The sequence below is a fragment of the Ambystoma mexicanum genome, chromosome 6p (assembly GCF_040938575.1).
Source record: "Ambystoma mexicanum isolate Mex_15411 chromosome 6p, UKY_AmexF1_1, whole genome shotgun sequence".
Lineage (NCBI taxonomy): Eukaryota > Metazoa > Chordata > Amphibia > Caudata > Ambystomatidae > Ambystoma > Ambystoma mexicanum.
The window spans coordinates 360,206,401-360,225,931 of NC_090935.1; the positions used below are offsets into that span (position 1 = coordinate 360,206,401).

Genomic DNA, 19,531 nt, shown 5'->3' on the forward strand with positions numbered 1-19,531 from the left:
CCTATCAGGGAGTTAAGCCATCCTATGGATGGGAGCCCAACAGTCAATCTTCATCCCAGCTGACACACCAGGGTCTCCTTTCAGAAGAGAGTCTGGGAAGTGGAGCTAAAGCCCCCTAAATTATGAAGCGGTTGGTGAAGAAGTAGGAGATCGGAGACGGAAGGCAGGAGCTGTTTTGGAGAAGTTGGGAGCAGAAGGACAAAGTTGGAGCATGCTGGAAGAGGAGTTCAGAGGTCTGGGCCACACAGGAACCTGGGAGAAGGAAGAGAGACCGATAAGAACAAAATGAGGAGCCAATCGCACAGGCGCTGATGGCAAGTGGTGGCCAAAGATAGTAATGGTGACCTGAGAGATAGATTTACCTGAAGAGGTGAAGGAGGTAATGTGGTGATACAGCTGCCCAGAAGAGTGCTCAGAGAGTGCACGTAAGTGATAGTGGCGTCAGTGAGTAAAGCTGTACCAAAATGAAGATGAAAAGAATGATCTAGGACGTGGAGAGAGTAGTGTGAAGGTGGAGATTGGGAGAAAGATCTAGAAAGTGGAGCCAGTTATGCCCAACGTGGTGATGGAGATCTGGAGAGGGGAGATAGTTGTGCTCAATGGGATGAAGGACATAAAAGGCGATCAAGGGCTTGGAGGGTGATACGGATGTAGCCCACAGGGGCAGAAAAGATGGCCAAGAAACCATAGAAAGGGAGAATGCATACACTGAGTGGGTTAGACAAGGACAATATTTTGGTAAGGAAGGAACAGGAGTTTGTAAAAAGTTATCACAGAGATTGATCGATTTGACAGTGGGGGAAAAAAAGCAAGCGATCCCCACGAGCCTATGGGAAGAATAGGCAAGAAGGAGCCTCAAGGTGTGGGACTAAATTAACGGCAAGAAGGGCTGCACCCTCGCCCTACCAGGCTTCTTTGACCCACACTCTGGAAAGTGCTATGATTTAGACCCGGACCCCCTATTCCCCTAGTACGGCAGAGAGAAATTCAGAGGGGAGAAGACTGCCTCGAACACCACACATAAAGGGGTATCATTGTTGAGCCTGAGCAACAGCAGACAAGCAAGGACAAGAGACTCGGGAGAAAGGGGAGACATCCTTGTGAAACCAGCGTGAGACTTTTCTTTGAGCACCATTTTCACTTTGCAGACAGGAGTTTTCCCTTGAACTTAAGTTATGAATCACCAGAATTAGCTAGATGCGTTTTCAGGTACACTTTATGCAATACCAGTTCCCCTCCACCAAACAGTCATCGCTCGTTAATAAACCACGTTAAACATCAGTTTTCTGTGTGTCATCATTGATCCCAGTCACCTACATAACTGTGTGAGAAAATGAACTAAAGATATATAGAACAAACATTTGTCACATGGTAGGTTTTACATCTTGCCACTGATGCTTATGTCAAGAAAGAGCCAAACTTACAGAATCAATTATTGGTGAATTACTTTCTCAGTTCTGAACATTTGTAAATATGAAATATTTATTAAAAATACTATTTCAGAGGAAACCAAGAAAGCTGTAGATCATGACCCACAAGTAAAATGCAATGAATTGGGGAGAAGAGCCTGGAGGTAGCTTTGCAAAGCATTAGATACATTTGTGGTAACATTTAAGTAAACATGACACTCAAATCAGAAATAAGCAAGGCGAATGTTAAGAGGGTTTTTGAAAACCGTAGCCATCTTTTATAAAAAAAAAAAAAGCAAGTTGTAATACTGCCGAAGTAAACCCCTTATTCAGTACCTGCTTAGCAAAAATCAGCTGTTTATTAACATTACTCAGTTCTCCCCAAGTTTAAAAGCTGTATAAAACGTCACTGAATTATGGCCACAACTGTTTAACACTTTTCATTTGCTGGTAGTGAAATGGACTAAATCTGAAGAGAAACTTATTTTATTTTAACAAAACATTTTATTATTGAGGATCAGAGAGAAATTACTAAGTGCTTTACTTTAGCAAAGGATTAGAAAATAGTTCTACAGTATCCCTTTTGTGATTGCTTAAACACCCTGAGAAAACTCCTTAAACATTCCATGCAGCAATGCCAGGTTTAGTTACAAAAACATGGGATTCTTGCATTGCTTCAAGAAGTATGCATTAAAATGCCTATTTCATTCATCCAGCAGCACAGTACAGAGTGAATCATCTTTGTCCATCAATATAGACACTATGGCTCCATCATTAAATTCAAAGGATGTTCCTCCATCCACAACCATGCAGGCGTCCCAACAGCGAGAGCGGACACAGATCCTAAAAAATAAAAATAAATAAAAAATGAACATGGTCAAAATAGTTAATTTCAAGTGTTCCATAGCTTGATTTAAAGGTGTCTAAGTTTTAGCAACTGCAATAGGTAAATTAATAATTATTGACAGTAACGACCAATATACTGGGGAATTTTGTAATGTGGTTTTGGGGGAAATAATAAAATGGAGAGGGGATGGCTGGGGCATTTGAAGCAGGCAAGTAGAGGACATCTTAGGGTGGTTGAGCATTGGACATCAAAGATCCAAGAAGTGATGGTTAGCCAAAAGCCGGTTGGGGATCGTTGAGGATAGTTCTAGAGAAAAGACAGATAAGAAAAATGGCCGAGTGTCATCAGTGATGAAGGTAGTAGGAGAACTCAAAGGGGGAGATGAGCTCTGGAGGTGCAAAGGACAAAAAGAAGTGGGCCAAGTGCAGAGCCTTGAGCAGTCTGGGTTTTTTGTTAGAAGATGGGTAAGGTTGTAGATGCCCTGATGCCCTTGTTATTGTTGAAGGATTGGTGGGATGGATAGGTGGTAATTCAGCTAAGGGCAGGGTCTTAAATATCATGGTTAAAAACAATAGACGAGTGAGGGGTGGTCCACACAGTCAAAGACTGCAAATCTACAAGCATCAAAAGCATTCCTCAGTGGGCTCCCTTCGTTGGAACAGTCTCCCCCTCCCTCTTCGTCTTGAGCAGGACCGCCTTGAGTTGCGAAAAACCCTCAAGATCTTCCTCTTTATCTCTTCTTTCACTCCCTCTCTCCCCTGCTAATCGCACAGTAGCTTGACTGGTGCGCATGGCCCTTAAGCATCCTCAGAACCCTGACCTCCCACATCATCATCCCAGCTGCTGTCTATCCTCTGCACTTGCTTCGGCTCACCCTCCACCACTGGAGGTTGCCCTTAGCTTTCTTCATAGCACTTCAACTGGTGCTCTGTATGTGAGCACCTCAGCACCTATCCCATACCCCTCTCCCCTTGCACGTTCTGAAAAGTCACAAGGCATAGTAGGTTATGTCTTACCCTCCCCATTGTCTCCTCTTACTTTGTTGTATTCAATTAACATTGTTGTAATTACATTGTCTATCATCCCCTGTCCTCCCCACCCCCTGCCGCTGTGGGTGCTTTGAAACAGTATTTGCTTCTTGTATAAGCGCCTAACAAGTGAACAATAAATAAACAAACACATAAAATAGAAGAGTTTTGAGTGGCAAGTTCTAGTGAAAAGCTAGCAAAAGGGGCTTAGAGTAATTTCAGTGGATTGGTGGCTACTGAACCCAGATTCAAGGGTTCTATGTAAAAATGTCCCTAGGTAAATGTAGTCATGTGATAATGTAGTCAGCAAAAAGTTATTTTCAAAAATGCAGTCATTCAATACAAGAGAAACAAAGATACAAACGAATGGGTTGGTAGTGGCTGGTGCACCCCCTTCCTGTTCAGTCACCATACATAAAGAAAAGAACTTTGAATCTTGTATCTGGATATGGCAAAATGTAAATTTTATGCAATGATGTCCATTTGAAAAATGTTTAGTACAAAGTACATCACCACATGCTTCTGAGACAAGTCATACAGAATATCACAAGACAATAAACAGGTCAACACATTGCTTGTGCAGTAAAAGGGAACAATTCTCTATTGTCGATATGTAACGTAGACGAATTTTGAATTATAGTGTTACCAATATATTTACACTGTCCTGCGTACAAATTCCTTGTGTAGTTTTGTTTTAAATGTTCACTTTTTTGACCCCTGTCGTTACATATTGACAATAGAGAATTGTTCGCTGTTCACTGCACAAGCAATGTGTTCACCTTTTTATTGTCTTGTGATATTCTGTATGACTTGTCTCGGAAGCATGTGATGTTTTACTTTGTGCCAAACATTTTTCAAACAGACATAATTACATAAAAACTACATTTTGCCATATCCAGATACAAGATTAAAAGTTTTGTTCTTTATGTATGGTGACTGAACAGAAAGGGAGTGCACCAGCCATTACCAACCCATTCGTTTGTATCTTTGTTTCTCAAGCAGCCCTCCTGGGCAGAATAGAGTTTGCTCCAGGAGCCCTGATTTCTAAACCGTCATTCAATACAAGCAATGCAAAGTGTGAAAATGTTGCCAGTAATAAGGTCTACGGAAAAGCCATTTCTTTTTTTTTTTTTTTTAAATACACTTGAGTACAAGGCTGGAACACTAAATATGACCAAAACCGCTAATGAAAAACTCCACAAATCACCCTAACTCCATTCATAAACCTTCCCATAACTCCAATTACAACCCTTATTCTACCCTGAACGCTTACAGAACACTAATCCTTCAGCATGCTAAAAGCATTTTATTTGCATATTATTACTCAATGCGAAATAAATCCAAAATGAACAGTGTACCTAAATCCAACCCCATCAACATCTCACCACAAATTACATAGCCCTTCAACTAACCCAAATCCTCGCTGTAATACTAACCTTACCCTAACTGCAACTATACCATTTATCCTAATGTTTTTTTCCCCCAACCACTAGGTTTATCCTAACCACTAACCTATGCCAACATCACCAAAACCTCCCCAGCCTCTGTATCCCTTTCTTTAACACTTTACCAACCCATCATTCTATAAACCCGAGCCTTACCCTAACCACTATCTTAACACTTAGCCAGACACTTAATCTACCCCGACTAACCAAACAACATCTTTACCCTAACCCCTATACTTACCCTAGACAGAGCCCTACTCTTACCGTACCCCCAGCCTAACCCCGCACCAGACATTCACAAGCCTACTAAATCCCCCCACAACCTTATCAATTACCCTAGCAGCACCACATTTTTGGCTACTTTTCAGCTGCATTTGTGGACATTTGTGTTGGCTACATTTTCACTGGATACCGATTTTAGGGGGTTGCAAAGATTATTCAAGTTCAGGTAGCTGGTGATTCTATTAAATACTACATGTTCAAGGACCTTGGAGAGGTAAGGGAGATACGTCAGACATTGGCAGCGTAACTGTGGTCTACAGGGATCCTGTTAAATATGTATACAATGTTAATTTTAAAATTGGGGTGAAACGGCCCCATGGCAAGAGAAGTTAAAGATCCACATGCAAACGGATGGGTTTGCTGCATGAAGGATGGGTGCCAGTTGGATATATGTGGTAGGTGAGATGGAGCCAAAAGAAAATAGCTTGGAGACTGAAAGTATCGTGGGTGGGAAAATGAGTCAGGGGACCAGTAAAGGTGCCCCTAATCTCAGATTAGAAAGGAGAAATGCAGAACAGAATTATTGGATCAGAGGGTGGAGCAAATTGACGATTGCAGGGGAATCCTGGCCAGTAGAATAGCAGAGATATGCAGTGTGTGAGAACAGACACAGGGCGAGGGCAGTATAGTAGGGGGTTTTAGAAGTGTCAGGGGCAGAGGAGGAGTCCTTAGGATATAGGCCAAGGTACTAGCATATTTTATTTGTTGGTGTATTGTCATCTGGAGTTGGCAGATTTCTGTTTGGATTTAAGGTTTTGGGTGAGGGCTAGAGGAGGTGAAAGTGCAGTTAATTTAGTTCAAGAAAAGAAAAAGAATAGGGTTAAAGTCAAGAAAGGCCTGCTTAATGCACACACACTAGGGTTGAGAGAGCAAGGATGAAGGACCTGTCCATGGTCCGGTAGTGTGCCAGGGTGTCTGGTTTGAATTTGTGTTTAGTCAGTAGGAAGGCGATAAGCTACAAGTTGTTTTACAATATAACAGTGATACACATTAAAACGAACCTATGCAGGGGCACTGCCATCAAATGTCCGTACAGCCCTATGAGGCTAGTAATTGCCATTGTGTGCCAGGGACGGTCATATAAACTCTAAATACGTCCCCACATTTCCAGTTGCTTTAACTTTTTTAATGCAGAGACTGGTACCATATTCTGTTATTGCCCTATATGCCAGAGTCCTAATATTCGAGATGCAGCCTTACATATAATATCCAGTTGCTATCATCCTATGCTAAGTGCAGCATAACATGCTCCAGAAATGCCATCCAATGCCCAATATGAGTGGTACACATCATAACATACACTGCACAGCCTTACAGCCCCACCGGATGCCATCATAAGCCTAGAGTAACCTCAAATACCACAATAAGGCCATCCAACAGCAGTTTGTATGCATGGTATAGCAAGCATATGCACTGTGTAGCATTAGTGGCTACAATCATATACAAAGTACACCCTCAAAGGCCCCAGTAAAGCATCTAACATTCATACTTCTGTGCATGGTATAGTCACTATATGCATGATGCAGCCTCACACCAACAGTTGCAGCTATCAAATGCCTGGTGCAGCCTCTCCCCCTGCAGCTCACTCACTTCTACTTACATTACATCCTTGGCTACCTGCTCCAGCATGTGAGGCTAAATCTTCAGGTACAGGACACTCACAAGTAACCTTTAGTAGGCCCTTGCGTCATCTTTTTGGGTTTGCATGCTCAACTTCTCTCATGCAACCAGTCAGTAACGTCGTATTGATGTGCGGCGGGTTCTAACGGGAGTTCCCATCTACCCCAGCCCAATATCTTTCAATACGAGGCTGCCATGGGGCTGGGGGAAGAAGCAATAGATTGAAACATCTGCAGCATGGCACTCATTTAGGTTGACACTGCCTCTGCAATCCCTGAACAAGGGGTTACATTGACCGTGCCAAGGGTAGCAGAGGAATCAGCTGGGGCAACAGCCGCTACCCAGGTGACCTCCAAATTATAGCCCTACTTTACTTTGCGACTGGCACTCTACAACCGTGTTCCTATCCCACACCCACCTCTATATGGTGGCTGACTATCTATGCCATACATATCCCTCTTCGAATTCCTCCTGTTAGGATTCAACTTGATCCATAGATCACACCCTATTTGGCCTCCTATCTGCCATGATCCCCCCAACCTGCAGCCTTCATGCTACTGCTATATGAAATCCATCATGCACCCTTTTCTTTGCTGCCTCACTTTTGCCCCTTCACTCTTTCAGCTCCTTACCACTGGAAGTCTAGGACCCCTTAAAGGCAAGGACATTACCAAGATTCCAGCATTCAAAGCTGCCCTAAACATCTAATTTACTGAGTGCTCTGCACACACCCATTCATCATTCCCTTTGCAACTCCATCACTGTTACTAAATAACCTTTCTACGATGTACTATAAATTAACACTGGAAAAAAACATTGCCGTTTCACTATAATTTTCCTATCAGCCATTTTAATTGTACATATTTTATGTAGCAGTCTTGTCTTTCCCTACCCATTCTTCACCTCCTCTGCACTAATCGTTAATGTTATATTCATATTCCACTGCCTTATTGTAAAGCATTTGGAAATAGGATTGCTCTGCTTACTGGTAAAGAAGGATGGCCCCAACTCAGACTAAAAAAAGAAAAATTTAAACGTGTATTATTACAGTCATAATACAATGGGTTGTATGGAGCAAATGGAAATATAAACTAGGAGTGCGAGTCAATATGGTGAATAATTACATTCCCTCTTACTCCTGCTCTTACCTCCACTAACATCACCCTTTCCCTCACTCTCCTCTGCCCCTCCCTACTCCCTCCTCACCTCTGCAATATTGTAAATTGTTCTTTACATTGTTTTCAAGTTATGATTCAATTTCCATATTATGCTTGTTGTATTTTGCGTGTTCTCATGTAAAGCACTTTGGATTAAAGGGCTATATAAATTCAATAAAATACAAATATTCCATACACTTTCCCTCGTTCTTATGGGATGCATCAACCAAGCAAAAACATACGAGTTGTGGTGAGCTTCAGGCTTCATGACTGTTCTGGCCAAAGAAGTTTGTGTGTGCAGCATAGCTGAACTGAGTGTCAGCCCTAGAACTAGCAACTAAGGGGTAGTCATTTTGTGAAGTCACCTGCTCAGATACCCTGAAGATAATCCCCAGAGACACTCGTTACTTATAGGCAACTGAAGCAGCTTTAGCCTGTGAAAATGGGTCTTTAGCCTCTTGAGTAGCAAGGCGCTAGTTTGAGTAGCTGTCAGTAATACGGGACACCACCCACCCTAGAACAGCAGGCTCCGTGGCTTGCATTCCCATGGAGAATAGCCAAATGCAACAGTCTGGAGGGATAGGAAAGAAGATTAGAGGAGCTCATGGTTTATATGAAAACCTCCAATTGCTGACGAAGGAGGAATGCATCTACAAAACCACGCTGGAACTGCAGATGCCCATATAGGGTTAGTCTGCATTCAAAGGTTGGAACTGACCTTCCCGGCCAGCACTATAGCCACCAGAAAAACCACTTGATAAATGCTGAAGACTTCGGTATGAATGGTTTGTGTGCTCAAGACTTGAAAATGCCACATTAAGATCCAATTTAGGGTATTAAGGACAGCCAGTCCCCGTAAATGTTATTTGACAACTGTACTGGAGCGCAATAACTACTCTCCTAGTTTGTGTACCCCTAAATTGGCCAAATAAGTTTAGCAAAATTGAACACCAGAATCAGCAACCTCTTTAATGAAATAAACAGCCGAGTGCAACAGTCTCTCAAGAATAGATCACCATGTCAAATGCCCAATGGCAAAACTGCAACCACTTGCTTCTTTATTGTCATCTCATGACGGCCTTTCAAGTAGCTTTTATGACTTGCATGCTACTCTTTGAAAGACCCAGTGTGAGGTTCCCAAGTTCTCTGCCACTAAGCTCAGCAACAGGATTGGAGTGTTTGAAGTTCCCTGCCGAACCATGGGAATCTGGAGAGGGGTGGTCAATAAGGCTGGGTGCAACTCCAAGCTAGTTGATGCTGGGCCCGAAGGAGGGACTCTCAGACCATCCTCACTGAGTCTCTCATGCAAGGCATGGGGGTAGCCACAAAAATGCTCACCCCGAGAGGATGCAGGCACCCCAAGGGAACAGTCACAGGTACCAGCCTACCACCCACTGCTCCTACCCATATGCAGAACAACCAAGAGGGTAGTCACAGGGGTTGTCATAACTCCACTGCCTATGTCTATATGCAAGACCACAAAAGGTGCAGTCACAGGGGCCCTTACACCCACAAACCAAGCCTCTTCGCCTAAGCCTTTCCATCGTTTCCAGTCATCAGGAAAATACAAATGATAGACATACCCATGCAAGATCATACAGGTAGCACCAAGTTGACTGAGACAGACCTGGTATTCCAACCTCTTGCAGTTGTCCGGAGGAAACAGGATCCGTCTCAGCAATCGGCCAGACGTTATCTCTCAGAGCTTCAGGAAAGTGTTACACCGCAACCCGAAAAACCCCTCAAATTGACAGCATGACTCCTGACTTCAGAAAACTGGACCACTTTAATATTTCCGTGGAAAGCGCGAACATTCTAAAAGCAGCATGGGCTCCGTCCACGAATCGCTCCTACCAATGCAAATTGACAAAATTCTGTTCCTAGTACACACACCACCGTTTAAGTACTTTCCCCCGAGAAGGAAATGTCGTGCAGAATGGAGTCTCAACGTGGTTCTTGCGGGACTCATGAAAGCACCATTCAAGCTGTTGGCAACTGCTCCTTTAAAGTTCCTTTCTTGGAAAGTTGCATTCCTTATAGCCATCACATCGGCAAGGAGAGTCGCAGAGCTGCAAGCCCGGACAGTAACCGAACCATACCTATGGTTTTACAGAGACAAAGTAGTCCTTACAACAGACCCTCATTTTATACTGAAGATACAATCCGAATTTTATAACATTTCTTCGATTACCAGTGTTATTCCAAGAGGCAAAGACACCAGCATAAATTACATCGCACTCTTTAGATATTAAAAGAGCACTGAAATACTACACACAGAACCAAATCCTCAAGGGCTATACTCTGCTGTTTCAAGCCTACGGACCTCCAAACAAGGGAAAGGCGATCTGTTTAAGCAAGAGATTGCGAGATGGATATCATCCACCATCTCTTTGCCGTGTGAAGGCAAACACACCACTGACTGGGCATGCACATGCCCATTTGACAAAAGCTACACCAGCGTCTGCAGCAAAGTGTACCGTATGCTCCCTGAAAGACATTGTCAGGCAGTCACCTGATCCGTCCCGCCCACATTTACCAGGCACTACTGCCTTCAAGAACAACATGCTGCTGATGCGAACACATGAAGAGCAGTCCTCCAGCACTTCTTTCAAGGAGTAGGCCTTCTTTCTGTTACCTTCTGCCATTTCACATTTATACTGCTATGACATCTGTTCACAGCATGTGAATCTATGAAGGATCCAGTGCTGGAGAAGGGGCAAGTTTCTTACCTGTAAATCAATCATTGGCATCTTTCATAGATTCACATGCCCCCACTGGCCATCACCTATAGAAAAAAGTCTCCTTGAATACAAGCAAGTCCTGCATGTACCAGGCAGAATCTGACGGGAGGCTGTAGGGGAAGAGCTGCATACTACACCTCTGATTGATGGAGACCAATAGCACCCAAAAGGAGGACAAAGGGCTACAAAATAAACCTATTTTTCTTTTGTTTTACTAATGTAAATGTTAAGCAACGATTCCCAGCTTTAAGACAGGGAAAGTTCATAGCATGTCAATCTATGAAAGATAAGATCCAATGCTGGAGAAATAAGAACAATGATTTATTCTTTATTTGTTTAAATGCATCAAAAGATATTTGTGGCAGCCGGGTGATTTGCACACGTTGTATATGGGATACATTACTCACCGAAATTGTATTTCTGATGCTGGTATCTGCTTAGATTCACATGCTATGCATAGGCCGACATCTAGTGGAAGCTGCAGAGTATTGCAGTTTTTGTTTTCGAAACTCGAAAAGAGACATCAACAGAGCGTGCCCATAATACTATCCCTAGTGTGGCGTTTACCATGGGGATTCACGTGTCGAGGTCTCAGGTTGTTTTGTTTCTGACATGAGGTTGCATGAAGTGTAGCACGAGTACAGGTGTATTAAAGCAGATTATGTATCAGATAAAGCACAGAAAACATCTATGCACCTTCTACTCCAAGGGGACAAAGGGCGGGAGCATGTGAATCTAAGATACAAGCATCAGAAATAAGATTACGGTGAGCAATGTACCCCTTCTCAGGCTTGTGGAATCTGCTTAGGTCACATGCTATGCATAGATTAGCAAGCAGTGTTTGAGGAAGGGGGTGGGTTGTGAGAAGGTACAGCGGCAAATAGATGTTTTAGCACCGCTGCTTGTCCCACCTTGGAATCTGCTTCAGAGCAAGTGTCAATGCAGTAGTGCTGATTAAAAGTGTGTAGAGAGCTCAATGTAGATGCTTTGCAAATGGCGTCCAGCAGGATGTTTGCAATAAAGGCCAAGGTAGTTCCTGTACCTCTGGTGTAGTGAGCTCTTGGTGTGAAAGGCAGTGTTTTATTTGACAGGGAGTAGCAGAGCTGTATGCATCCGACTATCCATCGTTTTTGTAAACGGTCTCCTTCCCTGCCTGGAGCTATGGAGACAAACAGTTGGCCTGTTTTCCTCAGTGGTCTAGTCTTGTTTAGACTACCCTACTTGCATCTAGTGTATAGATTTTTTTTTTCTCAGCCGAGCTTGATGGATTTTTAGAAGAAAGCTGGCAGTTCGATGGCCTGATTGACATGGAACTTTGAAATGAACTTAGGTGAAAACCTAGGGTGCGTTCTTAATACCAATTTGGCTTTGTGGAAAACAAAGAAAGGGTGTTGCATTGACAAAGTTAGCAGTTTACCGACTCTCCTTATGGAGGTGATGGCCACGAGAAAAGCTGTTCTCTATGTGAGGCGTTTAAAGCTGGTCGTATGCATAGGCTCAAAGGAGGGTCCCATGAGCTTTGCAAGTACTACATTTAGGTCCTACCCTGACAGCAGGTTTGAAATGGGAGGGTGGAGTCTTTTTACTCCCTCCATGAAAACCTTAATGACAGGGATTTTCCAACAGGGCACCTTACTTTGAGAAGTGGTGTACGCAGATAGAGCTATATTTGAGTCTAGTAAATGAAGCATCTAATGAAGAATGTGTGATGGAGTACATTCCATTGGCTTTATTTGTTTTGACTAGCACCATAATACACATCTTTTCCACTTGTTAAAATAAAAGTGTCTAGAGTTTGGTTTACGTGCCTCCTTGAGGATCTCTATACACCTTTGAGGTAGAATTAAATGACCAAACTCTGCCTTCAGGAGCCAAGCTGCCAAGTTCATAGACTGAGGGTATAATGTCCCACCGTGCTGTGTGAACATGAAGGGGCACAGGAGTTTCAATGGGTCGCACATCGCCATTTTGCGCAGATGTGGATACCAAATTTGTCTCTCCCACATAGGAGCAACTAGGATTAATGTCACTTGTTCCTTGTGCATCTTGGTCACCATGTTGCGCATTAGAGGAGTTGGAGGGAAAGCGTAGGCAAATTTCCCTTACCAGTTCACCCACAGAGGGTTCCCCCTTGGGAGTCGTGTTGGGGAAACCTGAATGCGAAGTCTGGACACTGCGGGTTTTGTCTTGTTGTGAACAAGTCTAGAGGGGGGTAGCCCCATTGTGTGAAGATCAAGTCTACGATATCTTTGTCAAGTTGCCACTCGTGCTCTTCTGGCAGAGGATCTCCGTTTAGTGAGTCTGTTAGAGAATTGAGGTCCCCATGAACATGTTGTGATGTTAGGAACATGCCCCGCTTCAGTGCCCACTTCCAGATTTTTTGTGCTAGCCTGGACAAACCTGGAGAGTGTGTGCACCCCTGCTTGTTTATGTAAGACACAGCAGTGGTGCTGTCTGTGTATATGTACTGTGTGATGGGACAGTGATGGGACAGGTGTGCTTGAAAGGCTTGTAGAGTCTTGAGCACTGCTAGAGGTTCCAGTAGGTTTAATGCGATTCTGGGCTATGGTCTGAGTCCACAGACCATGCGCTGTGTGATGAAGGTAATGGGCTCCCCACCCAGTGAGCGATGCGTCTTGTGACAACCGCTTGCACTGAAGGGTTGTGAAAGGTGTTCCCCTTAAACAAGTTCTCCTTTGTCGACCAGCAGAGCTTGCACTAGCGTTGGCGAAAAATGACCACTAGATCGTCCCACTGACCCCCTTGCCTGAGGACACTGTTCGCCAACCACTCTTGCATTGGGCGCATGCGCAATCGTGCGTGTGGGACTAGCTAAATGTATGCCGGCATCATCCCGAGCAAGCGCATTGCTTTGCATACGGTTATCTGGCAACCGGCTAGATACAGAGTTATTTGCAGCAGTAGGTTTGGTAATTTGACGGAAAGACTAGACCTTCTTCTGTCTTCATGACAGCTCCTAGGAACTGTTTGGTCTTGTTTGGTACAAGGCTTGATTTTTCCTTGTTGATTGAGAAACCCAATTGAAAAAGTAGATTGATTGTTCTTTCGGTATTTTGCTTGCAAATTTGGGGGTTCTCCCCTGTGATCAGCCAGTCGTCCAGGTAAGGGTACACTGGGATTGACTCCCTGTGTACATGCGCTGTCACCACCACCAGTACCTTGGTGAATACCCTTGGAGCGGAGGCTATGCCGAAGGGTATCACTTTGAACTGGTAGTGCTGGTTCGCCATTTTGAAACGCAAGAATCTTCTGTGCGCTGGGAACATTAAAATATGAAAGTATGCATCTTTCATACCCAAGGTTGCCATGTAGTGACCCTGCTTCAGCAGTGGGATTACTTCCTGTAGCGTGGTCATTCAGAATTTTTGTGGCTTGACATAGGTGTTTGCAGGGCGCAGGTCTAAGACAGGATGCATCGTAAGGTCTTTCTTTGGCACAAGGAAGTACATTGAATAAATGCCCTTATTAACCTGGTTTGCTGGGACGATTTCTACAGCATCCTTTTAAAAGCAGCTCCTTCACCACTTCCGACAGGATACGTCGTTCTTCCTGGGAGGTGTTCCTTTGTCTTGGTGGGTGGCTGGCTGGTTGTTGTATCAGTTCTATACAATAACAACCCACCACGGTGGAAAGTACCCACTTGTCCAAGGGGATTTCTCCCATGTGTGGATAAAGTATGAAATGCGACCTCCTACTGGAGTGGCATGGGAGGGGACCTGTAGCGGTTGGTCATTGCTTGGGGGGTGTTGAGCCGCCATTGGAAGAGGAGGATCTGCCCCTAATTCGAGACTTCTTGGTTGGTGAGTTTTGACCCAATGATTGGAGGGTGTCATATTCCTCTTTTGAACTCTTTAGAGCGTCTTGCACCGCTTCGCCAAACAAAGCGTTGGGTTCGATGGGCATGTTAAGGAGGGTTGCATGGGTTTCAAGATTGAAGCCTGACTGTCATAGCCACGCTTGGCGTTTAATGAACATGCCCTCAGCAATGATTCTTCCTGCATTGTCCGCTAAATCCAAGTTGTTCTTGAGTATGCAGTTTGCTATTCGCTTAGGCTCTGCAATGGAGAGCAACAGCTGTTTCTTGAGGGGTTCTGGGACCAATGCTATTTGTTCGGCAATGTCCTCCCACTTGTGACAGTTGTAACTAGCTAATAGAGTTGTTTTATTAGCAATTCTAGTCTGGTAAGCTGCCGAAGAGGCTACCTTTCTGCAAAAAGTGTAAATCTTTTACTTTCCACATCAGGAGGGGCTTCGGAAGAGGCCAGAGGGGTTCCTGCACTCTTTCTAGTAGTTGTTACCACTAAAGAGTCAGGCTTTAACTGTCCCCTGACGTATAGGGGGGGTCTGGGGGTGCTGTCCTGAACACTTTCAATGCGCGGGTCGACTGCCCGTGTTAAATTAGGAGTAAGCAGAGAGGGTTGGATGCGTCTCTGTACGAATTGTAGCAGGGGGATAAATTGGGTTGCTGATTTCTTATTGCCTAGTATGTCTTCAATTAAGTCCTTATGAACTTGTGTCTCTTGTGTGTCGATCTTGAAATGCTCAGCCGTCTTTAGAAGTAGGTTGTTGTATTGTATTTGGTTATCCACTATTGGGTCTGCCACCGGTAGGTCTGAATGATCGGGTGCCTGGATGACGTAGACTCATCTGTGTAAGTTCCAGGGTCCTGGGAGCCTTGCATGGTGCAACAATAAGCTTGATTGAAGTCTGTGTGGGCTCTTTTGGCGGAAGGCTGGCTAACTGCTGCCCCGCTTTGAGTAGTAACTGGCCTGCTGTGTAGAGCACCCTGAAGGTTTTGCAGGACCTTGGGGTGGTCAAAGAAATAAGCAAGAGAGGGCATTCGCCTCATGAACTTTTCAATTTGTTCAGCTGCCCATTGTGATGAACTTGGAATTACAGGGGGACCAAAGTCAAGGGGGTGGGTGTTGGCTCTGGTGCAGGGGTTCTTTCATGCTGCATAGCTCCAGAAATAGTGCCCTCTCCCTGGGTCATAGCCCCCGAAATAGTGCCCTCTCCTTGGGTCATAGCCCCCGAAATAGTGCCCTCTCCCTGGATCCTTGAAGACTTACTTTTTTTGATTCCTGTCTTTTTAACAGTCAATCCGGGGCTTGTTTTGTGATCAGCTTGCTCATCTTCAAGCTTGGTATAGTCTTTGAGGAGGCCTTTGATGCCTCTATCGGCGGTCAGTGGATGGTACGTATGGGGGCCGTCAGCATTTGTGAGGTTTTCGTGGCTTTAGACACGGTGTCAGAAACGGACTTGCTCGTCTGTTTTGGAGGCCTGTCATGTGATGATCGCGACGGGCCAGAGGACAGGGAAATATCGGCTGTGGGGAGTGTGCTTTGTGTGGTGTGACTTCGTCGTGCTAGTGCCACCTGATGTCGTCCCCATAGCAGAACCACTGGCCTGCCTATTAGGGTCGGGGACTTGCACGCGGGTATCCGAAGGATCCGGATCGCCCTCAGCGTCACTGTAGACGTCGATGCTGCCATCGCTGGACGCTGCCTCGACGTCCATGACGGCCTCTGCCTGCATGGCGTGGTGGGCCCAGCGTTTGGTTTTGCGGTCCTTCAGTGTTTTGGGCCTGAACAGTTTGCACGACTTGCACTGTCCTTCTGCGTGATCCCTGGGGAGAAAAAGATTGCACACCCAGTGTAATTCTTTCCATGCCAATTTGCTATTACAAGAGGGGCAAAACTTAAAGTCTATAGTCTCCATTATGTAAGGGGATGGCAGCCTGACTAAATAAGTGGGCGGAAAGGTCATATGAATTCTCGTAATAAGACTAAAGAATTAACCTCCCCCACTCTCCCTAATTCGAGAGCCGAGGCCGTGACAAATGATCGTCGAAACGAGTTGTTGTATTTGTCGACGATAGTAATTCGTCCTTGATGTCATCACCAAAGATCTTGCAGTAGACTTATATCGCAAGGACAGAAAGAAATACCAAGTTAAATTTTTCTAAGCAATGGCGACAGCCAGGAAAGAACTGCGATGTGCGTCAGACTATGATGGCAGAAAAAAATATCTGAGGGACCTCTATACGTGAAGCATGGGTACAGTTGACGTCACACTAGGGACAGTAATACTGGCACGCCCTGTCGACATCCCTTTTCGAGTTTCAAAAGCAAAAACGAATACTCTGCAGCTTGCACTAGATGTCGGCCCATGCATAGCATGTGATCTAAGCAGATTCCACAAGCCTCAGAAATATAGATTCTCCATGCATTTATAACAAGATTTTTCAAAGAACGTGTGCTGTAGTCAGGATCGCCAATACAATACTTTGATGGAGGTAGTGTTTGCTCCAAGATGGCGCTCAAAATTCTAGCAATTGGTATTGCATAGTCCTTTTACTATGCCGCCTCAAGTGGGAGTGTTTATTTGCCATAATGGAAAGAGCATGCCCTGCTGTTAGACGCCCATTTAGGTTATCTGCAGTCATGAGTGTGTTGAATTACGAATTGTTATACAGGATCATGGGTCCTTAGGAGGTATGTTGCACCTTTGCGAGGTTAAAACTCTCCAATAAGTAGGAAAAGGTTTTCTTTCCTGGATACCTCAGATTCGTTTTGGATGAAGAAATACATTTTCCACACAGGGTCGTGGGTAGTGTGCTGCGATTGGTCCTGTGGTTACAGCTGGGCTCTCGTTAAGCCCTGAAGTATCGGATGGTGGTGGCGTGTGTGCGTCCTGCTCCATCGCACGGAGCAGGACTCCTATGCCGCCACCATCCGATACTTCAGGGCCTAACAAGAGCCCAGCTGTAACCACAGGGGGCTAAGAACCATACAACCTAGCCTTGAAAAAGACCCACGGGTCAAAACACGCGTCGGCTGACCTTAACTGGGACCAAGAGCCCACACTGAAAAAACCAAAAGACAAAATGAAAATGTTTGCACCAGGCACAAAACGCATCAAAACTGTGTGGAAAATGTATTTCTTCATCCAAAACGAAATGCAAGGTATCCAGGAAAAAACAACCTTTTCCAGCCAAACAAACAAGGTGTGGGCTTCACCTCAACAAAAAATCCTGTGACCTTGTGACTAACAAAATAAAACAAAGCTCAGCAATGTAGGTTCCATACCTAGGGCCCCTGTACTGCTCTCCAATAAGTTACTCTTTTGAAAAAGCAGGGTCACGGTAGCCGGGCCGCACAACTTCAAATTGATTAGGACAGTTTTATGGGTTCAAAGGAGGTATGCAGCATTCTTGTGAGCATAGAAACTCTTCATAGTAAACATGCCAGCATGCACAAGAACATGAGTTTGACCCAGCTTGGTTGTACACTTGTTAATTCATTTGCTCTTCTAAGCAGCGTTCAGTGGATGAGAGATGGTGTTTCGTTAATGGATTTACACCATTTAAAAAACATTTGTGCTATATTTTCACTGTGTCTTGTATTTTTTTAGGCAACCGTTTATGAAGTTTGTCCGCCTTGATTAATTCCGATGTGGAATCTGCAGACAGTGGATGCAGCCCCAGGTTAGTGAATGTTTTTGTTGAATCTAATTTTTTTGGGGGTCTGAAATATTAGGCATACCATTTAGGGAATGGAGTGTGAGGAAGTAATAGGTGAAGTAATTGATCATGCATTTTCTTTTTTTATTAAGTTGTTTTAATCAAGACAAGTCTTGATTTTTCAACATAAAACTTAATTTATTTGCTAAAAACATTACAATATTAAATTTTTTACAGCATAACATAAGAATCTTACATAATTAAAAATACTATAATTATTGCTGCACACTGAAATTTAAAAGAAAATTGAAAAGAAAAGGGGACAAAATGAAGAGCAAAAAACTATCCTTGACATGGACACACTCACAATTCATTATTGGTTGTTTATATACCCTGTTGTCCCCCCCCCCCCCCCCGATTGGCAACCATGTTAAAAAGTTATTTGGCTTGAATCAAAATAGATACATATTATGCTTTCTCAGGGATACCTCAACTTTAACGTTTTTACAATTTGCTCATAATCAACCCTTTTTTTTCTCGTCAAGTCCAAGCTACATAAAAATTGAGGATTGCATATTTAACCTTTTTACTGGTAGTGTGATACAATAACTCCCAGAATCGGGCTGTGGTTAAAATATGATAGTCTTCAAACAAATGTTCAAAGTGCATAACTCTTAGAGAATATAGCATGACACATTTGGTGCACAGATAATTCAATGTTTCAGGCACTAGTTTACAAAACCGACATTATAAGGCACTAGTTATTAGTCTACGTAAGTGCAATAGTTCATGAGTGGGCCATAGATTCAAACGAAAGCGTAAATAATCGTCCTGATGACGTGAATTAAGGAATTGCATTAGGTAACTTTCGGTTATGCCGTATAATTTTAATGCAAATGGGTTGGCCACAAACTTTTGGTATTTAAAACAAGCATGCCTCGTGTGAATCCAGTCATGTTTCCAGATACACGTTTTAGCTTTATCCGGATTTTCTAACAATAGTTTCACTGAAATGCCTGTGTTGATTATGATCTTCTCGGCTTTTCTTCGCCATGATAAAGGAAATGTATCTGGTGAATTCAATAGATAGTTTGCCAAGAGATGCAATAGGTCATTTTTCGAACCAGCCAAGATGCACTTTCGATAGAAAGAGCATAGTTTCCATTTGTGTATCGCATGCAATGATAGCAAGCCCAGTTCATGTCTTATTAGACATATGGGTTCAGATTTTGGGAGGTTGAGTACATGCTTCCAGTACTCACCTCCTAACTTTGAACAATAAATATACGATTTTTCAGGCAATGCTTCTGACCCATATGTAATTACAGGAATCACTTTTTGCTTGTAATAAACCAGGACTGGAACGATGGAAAACTTACAGAATTTGGCTTTGATTAAACAAGCCTGCAAGGTGGCTGTCTGCAATTTGTGTTTAATGTGCAGGTCTGAAGCAGCGTGGCCTTGTTGATTGGATACCAAGGTGCCTAAATAGATGTAAGAAGGCTCTGATGTGAACAAT

General features: G+C 43.8%; 1 protein-coding gene across 2 annotated transcripts in view; it reads right to left on the reverse strand.

Moving 5' to 3' along the window:
* Nucleotides 1-1,464: 1,464 nt before the first annotated feature.
* NADK2 (NAD kinase 2, mitochondrial) overlaps nt 1,465-19,531 on the reverse strand; it is a 1,037,189-nt gene continuing 1,019,122 nt past the window's right edge. For both annotated transcript variants that reach the window (XM_069627136.1, XM_069627135.1), the window contains exon 12: nt 1,465-2,252. In XM_069627136.1, coding sequence (XP_069483237.1) covers nt 2,114-2,252 — 139 coding nt within the window. In that variant the 3' untranslated portion in view covers nt 1,465-2,113. The remainder of the gene's footprint in view (nt 2,253-19,531) is intronic.